Here is a 15,309-nt window from a genome sequence, read left to right as displayed (position 1 = left end):
AGGATCTCCCCTAACCCTGAGAGGGCACTCCACCCTTTTCCGGCTGAGGACCATGGTCTCGGATTTGGAGGTGCTGATTCTCATCCCAGCCGCTTCACACTCAGCTGCGAACCGCTCCAGAGAGAGCTGAAGATCACGGCCTGATGAAGCAAACAGGACAACATCATCTGCAAAAAGCAGTGACCCAATCCTGAGTCCACCAAACCGGACCCCTTCAACACCCTGGCTGCGCCTAGAAATTCTGTCCATAAAAGTTATGAACAGAATCGGTGACAAAGGGCAGCCCTGGCGGAGTCCAACTCTCACTGGAAACGGGCTCAACTTGACCTTGAGCCGTCACCTTATCGTGGTGGAGGGGTTTGCGTGTCCCAATGATCCTAGGAGCTATGTTGTCCGGGCTTTATGCCCTGGTAGGGCCACCCAAGGCAAACTGGTCCTAGGTGAGGGATGAGACAAAGAACGGTTCCAAACCTCCAATGAAGAATAAAAACTGTGGACGACGTTTTCCCTTGCCCGGACGCGGGTCACCAGGGCCCCCCTCTGGAGCCAGGCCTGGGGGTGGGGCTCGATGGCGAACGCCTGGTGGCCGGGCCTGCACCCATGGGGCTCGGCCGGGCACAGCCCGAAGAGGTAACGTGGGTCCTCCTTCCCATGGGCTCACCACCTATGGGAGGGGCCAAGGAGGTCGGGTGCAGTGTGAGTTGGGTGGTGGCCGGAGGCGGGGACCTTGGCGGTCTGATCCTCGGCTACAGAAACTGGCTCTTGGTAACTCTAGTGTTAATCAAACTGTTACCCATAGAGTGCCCAAAAATAAGGGTTTTCCAATATTCCCAGTTTACACTTCTTAGGGTTATCTGCCAACCTAGCCAGCCTCAGATTGTCAAGTACTGCCTGTAGGTGGTTGAGATGCAACCGCCAATTATTACTGAAAATGAGTAAGCCATCGAGATACGCTCCAGGATACGCAGAATGGGGTTGTAGAATCTGATCCATCGTCCACTGAAAAGTCAACGATGTGCCATGGAGACCAAATAGGAGCCTGAATAACCTGTCCAGGGTGGCAAATGCAGTCTTCAGGCAGCTAGATTTCTGCCAATACCCCAAAGGATGGAAATATATGAGGCTTGCCCAAACCTGTCCAGTAATTCGTCAATACATGGCATTGGGCATGCATCAAATTTGGAAATCTTATTCAGGCATCAAAAATCTATACAAAACTGAACAGAGCCATCCAGTTTTGGGACAGCGCCATTCGCTTTTACTCTCATGAATTACACCTATTTTAAGCATCTGCTTCAACTATTTGTGTATCACAGCCCTTGTTGTTTCCAGAATACGGTACAGGCGCATCTGTAACTTAATACCAAGATCAGTCACAGATTTGTGTTTAGCAATTTCAACCTGGCTAGGTACAGAAGAAAAGAAATCAAAGTTCCTTCTGATTGGGGACAGTAACTCAAATCATCACCATTAGCAACCTCAGTTTGGGGGACTGCCACACCCATGTCCAACACCTCCTTAGGGTCATGTCATTCCTTCAAAAGATTAATATTTTGGATTTGCACAGGCTTGCGCTGGCTGGGAATTCTAATGTTCACAGGACTAATGCGTTCCTCCACTACTGCAGGACTCAGTCATTTTTCCAGAAACTTATGTGGGTGAGACAGGATCAAAACAAGAACCCAATTGCCCTTTAAGAATTCCAAAGATTTCTTTTTCTATTTCATTTCTGGGCCTCCTCTTGCGTTGCTCATGTTCCACAGTGATGGAGAAAAATTTAGAAATATGTTCCTGGACCGAAGTGACAAATTTCTCCCCATGAATATCAGGGTGAACACCTGTCCATTCTTATCAAAAAATGTCTAACACTCCTTGTGGCCTCCTGCTAAATAACAGTTCAAATGGACTTAAGTTGGTAGATGACTAAGGAGCTTCCTGAACAGCAAATAGAAGAAAGGGCAACATTGTGTCTCTGGAGGTTGGGTCGTCATGAATCATCTGCTTTAAATTGTTGTTAAGCAGTTCAGTAAGGCCATTCACCTGGGGATGATAAACACTGGTGCTCAGTTTTTTAAGGCTCTCATATAGCTGCTTCATGATGCGGGAAGTAAAGGGTATACCCTTGTCAGTTAAAATCTTGCGAGGGATACCATTACGAATAAATGCTTCTGGCCGAGTCTTTGCAACAGTAGGGGCATCAACCTTCCACAAAGTGACCACCTCATGGTGTCTTGTTGCATAATCAACCAACTCAAGAATATACTGATAATCATTCTTACTCTTGGAGAGCGAACAAACAATGTCTAACCCAACTCTCATGAAAGGGACATCCAAAATAGGCAAAGGAAGTTCCTGAGCAGTTCTATGAACAGAAACAACTTGACAACCGGGGCAAAACTTACAAAACTGCTCCACATCTCTGTCCAATAAAAGTGTTGTTTCCAAATACAATTCCTTGCCTATTCCGTGCTAAGTTGACTCCAAGACATAAGTGTGCACAATTTTTAACACCATCTCTCTGTGCTCACTTGGGACAACCAGCTGCGCAATAAAGTTGGAAATCACTTGATAGAAGTCATTATTAATTAAAAAGTGCAGAGTTTTGAAATTACTGTAGGGCCCTTCCATTCCTCATAGTAGCAATCATCTGTGCAATGTGCTTGTTCAAATGCAAAATCTAAACTGTGGTCAGCTTCTTGCAAGTACAGTACTCAGACTATGTGTCAGCCATACACCCAGTGCCCAACGTAATAGCCTCTAACCCCACCTGGGTGTCAGCCCCTGTTTCCTTAGCCATTGGTTCCCCAGAGCCCAAAGCAACAGCCCTGTCTCGGGAGGCTGAAGGTGCAAGTTCCTGGTGTACAACTTCCTACAACTGCCCCAGAACTCAGGTGGTGGATCATGACTGATCTTACTGGCCAAAGCAGGTTTCATCTCTAAGCTGGCTTCCTTGTCCACCTTGTCAGTGATGAGCCCCTCTCATTCTACTAAAAAAGCAGGTGCTTTGCAGGCAGTGCAGACACAGGAATAAGGTATTCCTCCTCCCAACTAAAAAAGGTCAGGATGAAGAGTCCGATAAGGCAGTCCAAACTTTAAAGTTACTTCCCTTATATTTCAGTGGAAGTAGTACAGTCTCATACTCTAACATCTCCATGAACACACATGAACACCATGCTTGTGACGGGTATCTTCCAGAGCACATCACATCAAATGACACAGAGATCACTACCAGAGTCCAACAGGGCCAGGACCTCACACCTGGCTAAGCCAACTGAGACCTTAAAGTTACCCTTTTCCAAGAACTTGCCTTGAGAGCAGTAGACCTTGGCCAAAGCACTCTCCAAGGACTGAGCAGGTAGAACGGAACTGTCCCTTGCCAGAGGTCCAGACTGGTCACAATGAAAGCATCTATGGTTGATTCTGGCTGCTGAATTTCCCAGATGGTACCTTCTGCATGTGGCACTGGTCAGAGGGTCATCCCCAGTGGCAAGGGGATGTGCCGGCTGTACAGGAGTTGGAGTCAAACTAGGGTAGCCCCTCTATCTTCATGTGGCTTGGGCTCCTTCCAATCCAGCTCCCAAGCTCCTAGCTTCCAATAGAGTTTTGACATTGCTCCGGATCATCTCATGACAGAGGTCATCGCTTATCCCAGACAACACAGCATCAATAGTGAGTTTCTCCACAATGCGCTCAAAGGTGTCTCCACTGAGCCAGATTGATCAGGTCTATTAAGGCCTGCTCCTGTCCTGGATTCAAAACAGAACAGGAAACACTCCAGGTCATCGGAAGGGGCCATCCTAACAAGCACATCTCTGGAACTGATAAGGGCAGCAGCACCTGCTGGGGCTTCATCTGGCTCAGATGGAAGAGGAATATTTTGTGCATGTTGGGGATCCATCTGTCCAAGACCCCACTCCTCATGCCACTTGTGATGTGTGGGTCACAAACTTGTATAAGAGAGATGGAGGTGAGTCTAGGTTCCAAGAAAAAATTAGCAAAAGTGAGGAGACAGAAATTGAACATACAGGCAGGTCAGTGACCAATTTTAAATGTCCCCTGCAACAACCAGAGGGCAACACGCACATTACAGGGAAGCGTGCAAACTTGCAGTTGCACCGGCAGCAGACTACCAGTCCCTATCTGCATTAACTGAGTGTCACTGCACAGTGCAATTGGGGAGTTGTGGGGTCTCAAAAATCTCACATGTAACAGAAACTGAAATGAAGATGCAATTCTAATTTGTCTCAGTATGCAATATATCACTCTGTGTGTGTGGGTGTGTACGTGTGTGTGTGTTGCTTGTGATATAAAGGTAACCTGTCCAAAGGTCATTAGACCCCAGCCTGTATGACCTTAAACTGGATTAGTACACAAGAACATAACATGAAAACAATTGACAAGAAGAAATTGATCATCTTGTCATAATCTCATTATGTCATGTCAAGATCGAAGGTCTACAGAGTACTTTTAAATACTATGCTACCTATTAACTTACTACATGTGTCTCTTTTTATATATATAAAGAAATGCTCTCTAATGTTTGATTAAATGTACATTAAGCACCTCACACCTGTGCTTCTGTGTGTTTAATGTAACAGTTGGTATTTTTCATACTTCCCTTCAGTTTAAATTGTTCTCTTGTGTCATCTATTAAACTATTCATTGTTTAATCTGAAAATATTCACATCTTTCAAAGATTCTATACAACATACCTTAAACAATCCTTAAACTCGTCTGTGAACATCTCTAGCATGACCAGAGGCATTTTAGCATTAATGGCCAGTGCAAAGTAAGCATAAGCTTTTCTCAGTAATTTAACTTGTTATTAAAATGTTTATGATAACCTTCAGCTTTTATTTCTTAAATTTTTTTCCAGCTTTTCCATAATATGCTCAATAGTATGTGAACTTTGTGTCAGGAGTTGCAAACCTGCTTAAAGCTGAAGGGGCTCTTGAGTGTTCTAGATTAATCTTTGGATATAGTTTGAAGTTTGAAGGCCACAACTCATTACTGCCTGGATTAAAACAAGGATGTTTGTTTTTATTGAGAGTTTGTACTTGGTTTGAGGCTTTCTCAGTCAAAGCTAGACAGCACAAACATGTGAAAAGTTTTCTTTCTTAATGGGAGATCTAGAAATTAAAAGAGCTTTATACTAAAAATGCCACAAAGCAATGGTTTATCTTTTTAATATGGAGACCAATTGCTCAACATATTTCACATCAGGCCTCACACACTCATTGCAGACATTTACACATAGCCTCCATAAATTTGAACTAAACACTAAATGCTATGTAACCCAACATTCTATTAGATTTTTTTCAATACTTATGTTTGGTTGTGGATAGTAACATTTCATTAGGTGTATTTTGAAGTTTCAGGTCTCACATTATTTAATGATATATATTTTTAAATTGTATTTATTTACATTATAATTTAATTTTAAATTTATACATTGAACTTCATCTGTCACAAATGCATATTTTAATACAGATCCAGCAGGTTGCCAGTAGTATTCTTCTTATTCTTATTCTTCTTATTTAAATCAAGGCTCTGAATTAAAAGGATCAGTGGAGTGCTTCCACCCTTCTGATAAAAATCCTTAACAAATCATAACATATTTGTAAACACCACGTTGACTATTGAATAACAGAGCTGTATTTTATATGTCTTGCTTAATTCTGACTAGAAATTGTTAAAGATGAAGCTACAGAAGTTGTTATAGAATAACAGGGGAAACAAAGCAAGAGCTGTGAGTCATTACTATTGTTATGTTATGGTTTCTACTCTCTACTCCATCCATTCATTGTCAGCACATCATTCAAATGTAGAAAATGAACTGAAGGCTTCAGTGAAAACTCCTCTAAACATTGTCAGAATATGCAAAATCCATACAATATGTACTCAAGAACTGACCCAAAGTATCATGATAAACCATTTACACCACAAATAGTACCACTGTGTTGTCTGTAGCTTCTACTCCTTTAAATGAAAATAAAACAGACAATTGGTAAACTGATGGAAGGTTGTGTCTTTGTAACAATTAAAAATCATAGAGTTTTGATATTTGCAGTTTTTTTTTCAATTTTTATGTTATGAATGATTCTTTACCATTGATTAAATTATAATTATTCTCAAATCATCTGTAAAAATTGAAAGAAAGAAAGAAAGAAAGAAAGAAAGAAAGAAAGAAAGAATATCCCTCTAGGAAATACTATACTAATATACTTTGCTTCTTATTTTGTTTGCTCACCGGTTTTGTAGTGGTTGTCAGTGACTCCATTTCTGCATGTGTCATCCACACGTTGCTGGTTGACTGATTACATGATGCAAATTTAGAAATGAAAGTATTCAATTAAACTCAGAAATTGGCTTTCAGCATGTACCACTGTAAGTTTGTAAATACCTTCTTTACACTATAACTTACCGAGCGAGAAGTGGCAGGTGCTGAGGGACTGGTCAGAGATACCATCTCTTGTATGGCAAGTCTCAGCTTGAGTCGATGAAGAGGGTTACTGATGCCAATTTCGCGCTGAATCTCAGTGTCAGACAAGTTAGCCATAATAGCCCCACTCTTCACGTTGGCACGACAGGCTGCCACATACCATGCTGGCATGCCAACCCAAAGCTGTGGGAGCATAGTGGCATTAAAAGAAAGACAGAAGGAAAACTAGATTAGGAACCACAAGCAACTAAATATGGAATGTAATGCTGGGTGTACACACAGAGGTATCAGGGGCAGGAGTAGCACAGTGGATCACTAAGGAGAATTATAAGAGGAAAAGACTCACAGGACACATGCAGAGAACCCTACCTCAAGCCAAGACACAACAGTGGGACCATCCCAAGATGCAAAAGGTAAGCCCTGCCGACAGGCCTCCTCCAACAGCTCATGTCTGAGCAAGACAGGATGGGATAAGACAGGACAGGACAGCACAGGAAAGAGGGAGGAGAAAAAATGTGGACAAATTAATGTAACACAATCACTGACAAGTAATGCCTGTTTTTCTTTCCTATCCCTTACGCCTAAAGGTTAAGTGTTCATCAATTTTTATTCCTGACTTGCTGACACTCCTTTAACTGCTATCACAACACTGTTACTTATTAATTTTATTCTTTTTTTATATAAAACGCAGGGACCTTTAGTATTTTAGCATATCTTTACACACATAATCTCACAGAGTTTCTTCTCAATCCCAATTGCGGTGTATTTTGCAGAAAGATGTTAACTAAATTAAATGTAATAAAAAAATCAAATATTCTTTATTGGCTCAAATTTGACAAATCTGTTGTGAAAGCATCTTTGTCTTCTGCTACACACTCTACATACCACACAAGGCAGTGCACTGCCTCCTCATATCTCTCACTGTCTCTCTCTCTGTCTTTTGCTCTACTTAAACTGACACCACTTTCTCTCCCCTTCCTCCCCACTTCATGATCTTCTCCACATTAAATTCACCCAAAAGCCCCAATTGATGCATACTCACTTTTTCTTGCTGCGTCTGTCTTTGTCACCTGGTCCAGACAGTTTAGATAATCCAAGAGGGTCAGCGGGGGACATTTCATCGGAAGGCGTAGAAGCTGTAAAGAAGGTGTGAGATGACAAGTAAAATTAGGTTATGCTGCCACCCTGTGGCAGGATTTCAAACATATTCTCCTTTGCCATTTTCATGCACTGCCAGATTGCTAACGTGATCAAAGACTATACTTTTATTTAAAAACATTCTAGCATATTATTAAGCACTGTTTCAATTGTGACTCTAATGATCAAAATAGTTGAATTTTGAGTAAAAATATACTGTTATTTTGTTAAAAAACGCTTCTTTGACTCATCAGCAGCTTTAAAGCTTACAACTATTCTAAGCAATCAGTCCGTTTATAATGCCAGCTATAATAGTGAGGATAATGTAAATAGTAAAGTGGAAAACTTTAATTCTAAAGTAAGAACTGCTGTTGACATAGTTGCACCTGAAAAGACAGTTAAAAAATCCTCTAGTACTGTTATTCCATGGAAGACCCAAAGAGTGTCTGATTTAAAAAGAACATGTCGTAGAGCTGAGCGTAAATGGAGGAAAACTAAACTAACTATCCATTATGGGATATTGAAGGTTAAAATAACAGAATACAATAACACAGTCCGCCTTGAGAGGAGCTGCTATTTCTCTAATATTATAAATAACAATGCTAGTAATCCCAGAGTCTTATTTTCAACAATTGACCGTCTGTTAAACCCAGGTAACACAAAGGAATGCCCCCAGAATACTTCCAGTGAAACCTGTGAGAACATTGCTGTATTTTTCACTCAAAAAATTAATGATATTAGAGATAACATAGTATATCTCCCCAACACTGTAGAACCTCCAAAGCCCTGGTACTCCGTTATAAACAAATTAAATGCTTTCACCAGGATAGATTTACCTGAATTACATAGTATAATCTCTCAACTGAAACCCTCCACCTGCGTCCTTGATCCAATACCAACCAGGTTTTTCAAAGAAATATCAGGCGTTCTAATTGACAATATTCTGGACATAGTAAATTGTCATTAGATACGGGGTCTTTCCAGACTGTCTTAAGACTGCTGTAGTTAAACCCCTTCTTAAGAAACATAATCTTGACCCCTCTGCCTTTGAAAATTTTAGACCCATTTCTAACCTGCCCTTCTTAAGTAAAATTCTAGAGAAGGCAGTCATTATGCAGTTAAATGACCACCTAAATAAACATGCTATTCTTGATACTTTTCAGTCAGGCTTCAGAACAAATCACAGTACAGAAACTGCACTTGTTAAAGTAGTAAATGACTTTGGGTAAATGCAGACAGAGGCCATTTATCTGTTCTCATCCTCTTAGATCTGAGTGCTGCATTTGACACCATTGATCATAATATTCTTAGAAATCGCCTTAGTCAATGGGTGGGCCTCTCTGGCAGTGTCTTAAATTGGTTTGAATCCTACCTGGCAGGAGAAAATTCTTTGTGAGTTGTGGTAATCAAATCTCAAAGACACATGATATCCGATATGGTGTTCCACAAGGCTCTATCCTGGGTCCGCTGTTCTTCTCAATCTACATGCTTCCGTTAGGTCAGATTATCTCAGGTTACAACGTGAGCTACCACAGCTATGCTGATGACACACAGCTGTACTTATCTATAGCACCTGATGACTCCGACTCTTTCGATACACTAACACAATGTCTTACTGGTATTTCTGAATGGATGAATAGTAATTTTCTCAAACTAAATAAAGAGAAAACTGAAATTTTGGTAATTGGCAATAATGGATTCAGCGAGGTTATCAGAAATAAACTTAATGCACTAGGATTAAAAGTTAAGACGGAAGTAAAAATTTAGGGGTAACCGTTGACTGTAATCTGAATTTTAAATCGCATATTCATCAGACCACTAGGACAGCAATTTTTCACTTAAGAAACATAGCTAAAGTTAGACCTCTTATATCATTGAAAGATGCTGAGAAATTAATTCACGCTTTTGTTTTCAGTAGACTAGATTACTGTAACGCACTCCTCTCAGGACTACCCAAAAAGACATAAATCATTTGCAACGAGTGCAGAATGCAGCTGCTAGAATCCTAACTGGGAAAAGAAAATCCAACACATTTCTCCAGTTTTGATGTCACTACACTGGTTGCCTGTGTCATTCAGGATTGACTTTAAAATACTGCTTATGGTTTATAAAGCCTTAAATAATCTCGCTCCATCTTATATATCGGAATGCCTGACACGTTATATTCCAAATCGTAACCTTAGATCTTCAAATGAGTGTCTCCTTATAATTCCAAAAGCTAAACTTAAAAGAAGTGGTGAGGCGGCCTTCTGCTGTTATGCACCCAAAATCTGGAATAGCCTGCCAATAGGAATTCGCCAGGCAAATACAGTAGAGCACTTTAAAACACTGCTGAAAACACATTACTTTAACATGGCCTTTTTATAACTTCACTTTAACTTAATACTGATACTCTGTATGTTCAATTCTTCATAATAACTATTCATGGTGGCTCTAAAATCCGTACTGACCCCTACTCTCTCTTCTGTTTCTCTTTCCGGTTTCTTTGTGGTGGCGGCCTGCGCCACCACCACCTACTCAAAGCATCATGATGCACCAACATTGATGGACTGAAAGCCAGAAGTCTACGTGACCATCATCATCAGGTCCTTCCATGAAAACGCTAAATACAAAGAGGACTGTTTGATTTATGTTAGGTAGATTGCCCAGAGGGGACTGGGCGGTCTCTTGGTCTGGAACCCCTACAGATTTTATTTTTTCTCCAGCCTTTGGAGTTTTTTGTTTTTCTGTCCACCCTGGCCATCGGACCTTACTCTTATTCTATGTTAATTAATGTTGACTTATGTTTATCTTTTATTGTGTCTTCTATTTCTCTATTCATTTTGTAAAGCACTTTGAGCTACATTTTTTTTGTATGAATATGTGCTATATAAATAAATGTTGATTGATTGATTGATTGGTTATAAATTAAATGAAATCAGTTATGTAGATATATTCTATAAACTGAAGCTACTCATTCATCAGTGATGTGCATGAGCAAATATTTCATGCTTAAATACTTTGTCGGGTACAGTGTGAAATAAATGAGAAGATCTGAAAGTTTAGGTATTTGTTTAAGCAAAGCAAGACACTCTTTAGTTGGAATGACTGCATGGATCTTTATAAATTAGAACACAAGGACAATCCTGAGGACAGGACATTTAGCCCAACAAAGCCTGTCAATCTCAACCACCTAATTTCTCTAAAACAAAATTGAGTTAAGTTGTGAAAGTCCTCAAAGCCCTACTGTTTACCACATTACTTGGTCATTTATTTAATTTTATCTAAGATTCTCTGACTATACATGTAATGCGTAATATTTAGGGGTTGAAATAAAAATTTCTAGGCAAAACTAGACAAAATGAATTTGAAAGGCAGATTCATTCAAGAATACTACAGTGAATTCAGAAAGTATCCAGACCCCTTCACTTTCCGCACATTTTATTGTGTTTTAGATTTAATTTTAGATGGACAAATTTGCAGTTTTTATCCATCAATGTACACTCAATAGCCATGACAAGTAAAAACATATTTTCAGAAAGGTCTGCAAGATTGATAATAATCAAACATTGAAGTCTATCATTTATGTAAGGACAGTATTCAGACTTTGTGGTAATTCAAATTGTCATCAGATGCATCATGTTTGCTTTAAATACCCTTGAGATGTGTCTAATACTAGATTAGAGTCTACCTGTGGCATATTACATTGATTCGATAAAATTTTACGAAGGCATACACCTGTGTGGATAAGGTCCCACAATTCACACTGCATTGTCATCCATCCATGAAGTACAAGGAACTCTCTGTAGATCTCTGTGATTAAGTTGTGGTAAGGCATAGATCAGGAAAATGCAATAAAATCATTGCTAGAGTGGAGGCACCAGTGGCCTCAATTAAAATAGAAGATATCTGGAACCACCAGGACACTTCTGAGAGTTGGACATCTGGCTAAACTAAGTGACTGGGCAAGAAGTGCCTTGGTCAGGGACATGACCAAGAATCAATTTGTCATTCTAACAGAGTTTAAAAAGTCCTCTACTGAGATGGGAGAACCTGTCGGAAAGATAAATATTTCAGCAGCACACCATCAATAAGTTAGAGTGACTAACAATGGCCCTATGCACCCATGGAGTTGGCTCATCAGCATTTAAAGGGCTCTAAGATTAGGAAACAAAAATATTTTCTGATCTAGTGAGACAAACATTGAGCTTATTGGGCAGAACTTGAAGCACAATGTCTGACTAAGACTATGCTGTGCCCATCACCTGCCTAATACCATCCCTATGGTAAAAGCATGGTGGATGCAGCATTATGCCATGGGAATGTTTCCCACTGGTATTGACAGGGAGACTAGTTAGTACTGTGGCCCTTCAGTGCAATGCCCAAAGGCAAATTAAGTCATGCAAAAACAAATCAGAAAATGCAAAAACAAATCAGAATATGCAAAAACAAATTGAATATTCAAAAGCAAATCAGAAAATAGAAAAATAAATTTGATACGTAAAAAGAAATGAGAAACAAACAAACTGAATATGCAAAAACAAATCAGAAACAACAAGTGCAAATGGAGCAGCACAGAAACAAAATGACAACTGCACAAACTGGGAAACACAAAAAAAAGAATTGCATAGTCCAAATTGAAACAGAAAAAAGAGTGGAAGCTAAACTTACATCATGATTCAATTACAGCTTTTCAACGAGTGGTGTGGTGGAAGTGAGAACACTGAAAGATAAATGACATCTCTTATGTCTTTTACATTTTTATATACTTCGGGAGAAAAGAAAACATTTGCCTAACTTCGAGCACTCTCTGCCAGAGTAGTGTTTAAAGTATTACAAACATATATCAATATTTTTAATTGGTAGTGAAGCTATAACTTAATGCCGACAGCACTCCTTGTTGAAAAACTTTTCATATTGGCATAATTTATATTGCACTAGTATGCACTCTTACTGACATGTAACATACACAATGTAGTGTTTGTATGACAAGATGTATTCCTGGTATTATTAACTTTTCACATCAACACCGTTGTAGTCTTAGATGTGGACCTAAAACGTCTTGTAACGTATCAAGGGTGAGAGAGAAGATAAAATGGAATCACCTGCTTTAAGCCTGACTGCTGGGATGGGGCCCTGAAAAGTACCATTAGCTTCTTCAGCTCATACATGTCACTCACTCCATCTCACTTTACTCATCCAGAGTTAGAAGCAATCTATAGACAACCCTTGGCAAAATTATGGATTCACTACTTTTGGAAGATGTTCATTCAGCTGTTTTATTTTTTGCAAAAAAAAAAATCACAAATATGACACAAAACTATGTGTTCATTTGAGAATCAGCTGCCAAGGAGAACATAAAGAGGAAGTAGACAATAGCCAATGGTGAGATGGAGCACGTTATCGAAGATGTCCAGATCCAGAAACTCCTATCCAGACAGAGGTAGCTCAGGGAACTGAAGGCTCGTCTACTGAAAGAGTCCTCCCCAGCATCTGAGATTGTCGCAGTTAATTGCGATTTAGCAACCTCGACTCTACACCGTGCCGCTCACTTTCAGGGCCAAGTGAGTTTTTATCTCTGCGCCTCATTGAAGCGACGACATCAACGAGAAGGGAATTGGCCTGTTTCAGCTATGGATGCAAGGGTTTAAGACTAGATCACCTCCATTGGTCCAGGCAAGCATCTCCACTCAGAACTGATTTGACCATCTCCACTACCCCACTGTGCCGGCAACCCCGGGTGATGTATTTGTGACTGGAGATTCTATCGCATGAGACCTAAACAATTCTTGCCCTAAACAGAACATTTTGTTTCTTGTTTTCACCATGCTCATTTTTGAGATGTTATGAGAAGAGCACCAACATTCTTTGAGAGGCACAAGACCAGGGCAGTGGGATCCATCATACATGCCCATGGGCCCACGGGGCATACATACACACAGGGTAAATGACTTGAGATACCGATAGTCAGAGATTTTTAAGCCGGACTTCGCAGCACTTATTAATGCCACGAAGGAGAGGACCCTGGCTGTGAGCATCTTCATCTCGGGTCCCTTATCTCTAGTTAGAAGATCAAATGAGTACTACAGTCATCTACTGGAATTAAACATCTGGTTAAAAGGCTTCTGAGATGGACAAAACATCAGGTTAATGGACAAATGGGATCTCTTCTAGTAGAGGCCATGTTTCTTCAGGTGGGATGGTCTGACCCCTAATAGATTTGGCGCAAAAGGTCCTCTCCGAAAACATCTTTAAGGTAATTCGTCTCTCTTGACTATATAATTTTAATCCTAATTCTTTACATCATGCTTTGCTAGAACATGATAACTGTAGTAATCACTTCCTCAAAAGTGCACTACATCAATACTTAATAACCAATCTCAGATCATGTAAAAAATCCAGACAGTGCGACATAAATGCAAATAATTTAACTACCATTTCACCTCTAGATGTGCACTTTATTAAAACACACTATAGATTAAATACAAAATCTGCAAAAAGCGGAGCTAATACAAATAACTTAATTGTTATTTCAAACGGCTGTAACAGTTATGCCATTCTGAGACCATAAATATGGCCTTGTTAAATGTTAGAGCTGCAACAAGACATTTTCCTTTAACAATCTTATTAGTGATAGGAAAATTGATCTTTTTGCATTAAGTTAAATGTGGCTTAGCTCTCATGGTGCGGCTGTTTTAATCGAATCTGCACCTCAGAATTACAGCTTTTTTCATGCGGATTGCCAAGATAAGAAAGGCGACGGTTTAGCAAATATTTACTCGAGCCTGTTAAAGTATAAAGGTGTCGGCTTTGCTACAGTCATGTCTTTTGAGTATCTTGCTGTTGTTATTTATAGAGTTTCTCAGTCTCTAGTATCGTACATGTATAGACCTCCTAAATACAATGCGTTTTTCTTTGAGGAATTCTCAGACTTAGTGTCAATTATTATTGCGAACTATGACGGGTCACTAATAGTTGACAACTTTAAGTTTCATATCAACAATCAGTGTGACCCAAAAGCAAAAGAATTCATGAACCTCCGGCACCCTTTTGATCTGAGCCAGCATATTAGTCGGCCAACACACAAATGAGGGCAAATGATGGATTAAGTGATTACTAAAGGACTAAAAGTTGATGTGAGGCAAATCATGGATATCAGTTTATCAGACCATTTTCTCTTACTATTTAATATTGAAATACTGATAGATAATATTAATGAGAAGCATTTGTTTAAAAAATGCTTCTTTGATGCCTCTGCAGCTTTAAAGTTTACAAACATTTTAAGCAACCAGTCCATTTGTAGTGCTTACTACAATAGCGATAATAATGTAAATAGTAAGGTGGAAAATTTTAATTCTAAAGTGAGAGCTGCTGCTGATATAGTTGCTCCTGAAAAGAGAGTTATGAAAAGTTAAAAAAATCCTCCAGCACTGTTACACCATGGAAGACCCAAAGAGTGTCTGAATTAAAGAAAACATCCCGAAAAGCTGAGTGTAAATGGAGAAAAACTAAATTGATTATCCACTATGAGATACTGAAGCCTAAAATAACAGAATACAATTACATAGTCCGTCTTAAGAGGTGGTGCTATTTCTCTTAAATTAAAAATAACACTGCTAGTAATCCGAGAGTTTTATTCTCTGCAATTGATCGTTTGTTAAAGCCAGGTCACTCGATAGAATGCCTCCAAAAAACTTCCAGTAAAACTTGTGAGGCTTTTGCTATATTCACAAAATATATTCACAATCACA

The 15,309-nt window shown here is 39.6% G+C and overlaps 1 protein-coding gene across 3 annotated transcripts in view; it reads right to left on the bottom strand.

The window, feature by feature from the left end:
• ppfia3 (PTPRF interacting protein alpha 3) overlaps nucleotides 1–15,309 on the bottom strand; it is a 403,490-nt gene that overhangs the window by 114,778 nt on the left and 273,403 nt on the right. For all 3 annotated transcript variants that reach the window (XM_039776518.1, XM_039776521.1, XM_039776519.1), the window contains exons 20-23: nucleotides 7,485–7,578; nucleotides 6,812–6,893; nucleotides 6,425–6,625; nucleotides 6,251–6,313 (exon numbers count right to left, since the gene is read on the bottom strand). In XM_039776518.1, coding sequence (XP_039632452.1) covers nucleotides 6,251–6,313; nucleotides 6,425–6,625; nucleotides 6,812–6,893; nucleotides 7,485–7,578 — 440 coding nt within the window. The remainder of the gene's footprint in view (nucleotides 1–6,250; nucleotides 6,314–6,424; nucleotides 6,626–6,811; nucleotides 6,894–7,484; nucleotides 7,579–15,309) is intronic.

Source organism: Polypterus senegalus, chromosome 13 (genome assembly GCF_016835505.1).
Source record: "Polypterus senegalus isolate Bchr_013 chromosome 13, ASM1683550v1, whole genome shotgun sequence".
NCBI classification, from domain to species: Eukaryota; Metazoa; Chordata; class Cladistia; order Polypteriformes; family Polypteridae; genus Polypterus; species Polypterus senegalus.
Note: the sequence above shows the minus strand (reverse complement) of the source record. Positions and strands in the feature narration are given on the sequence as shown.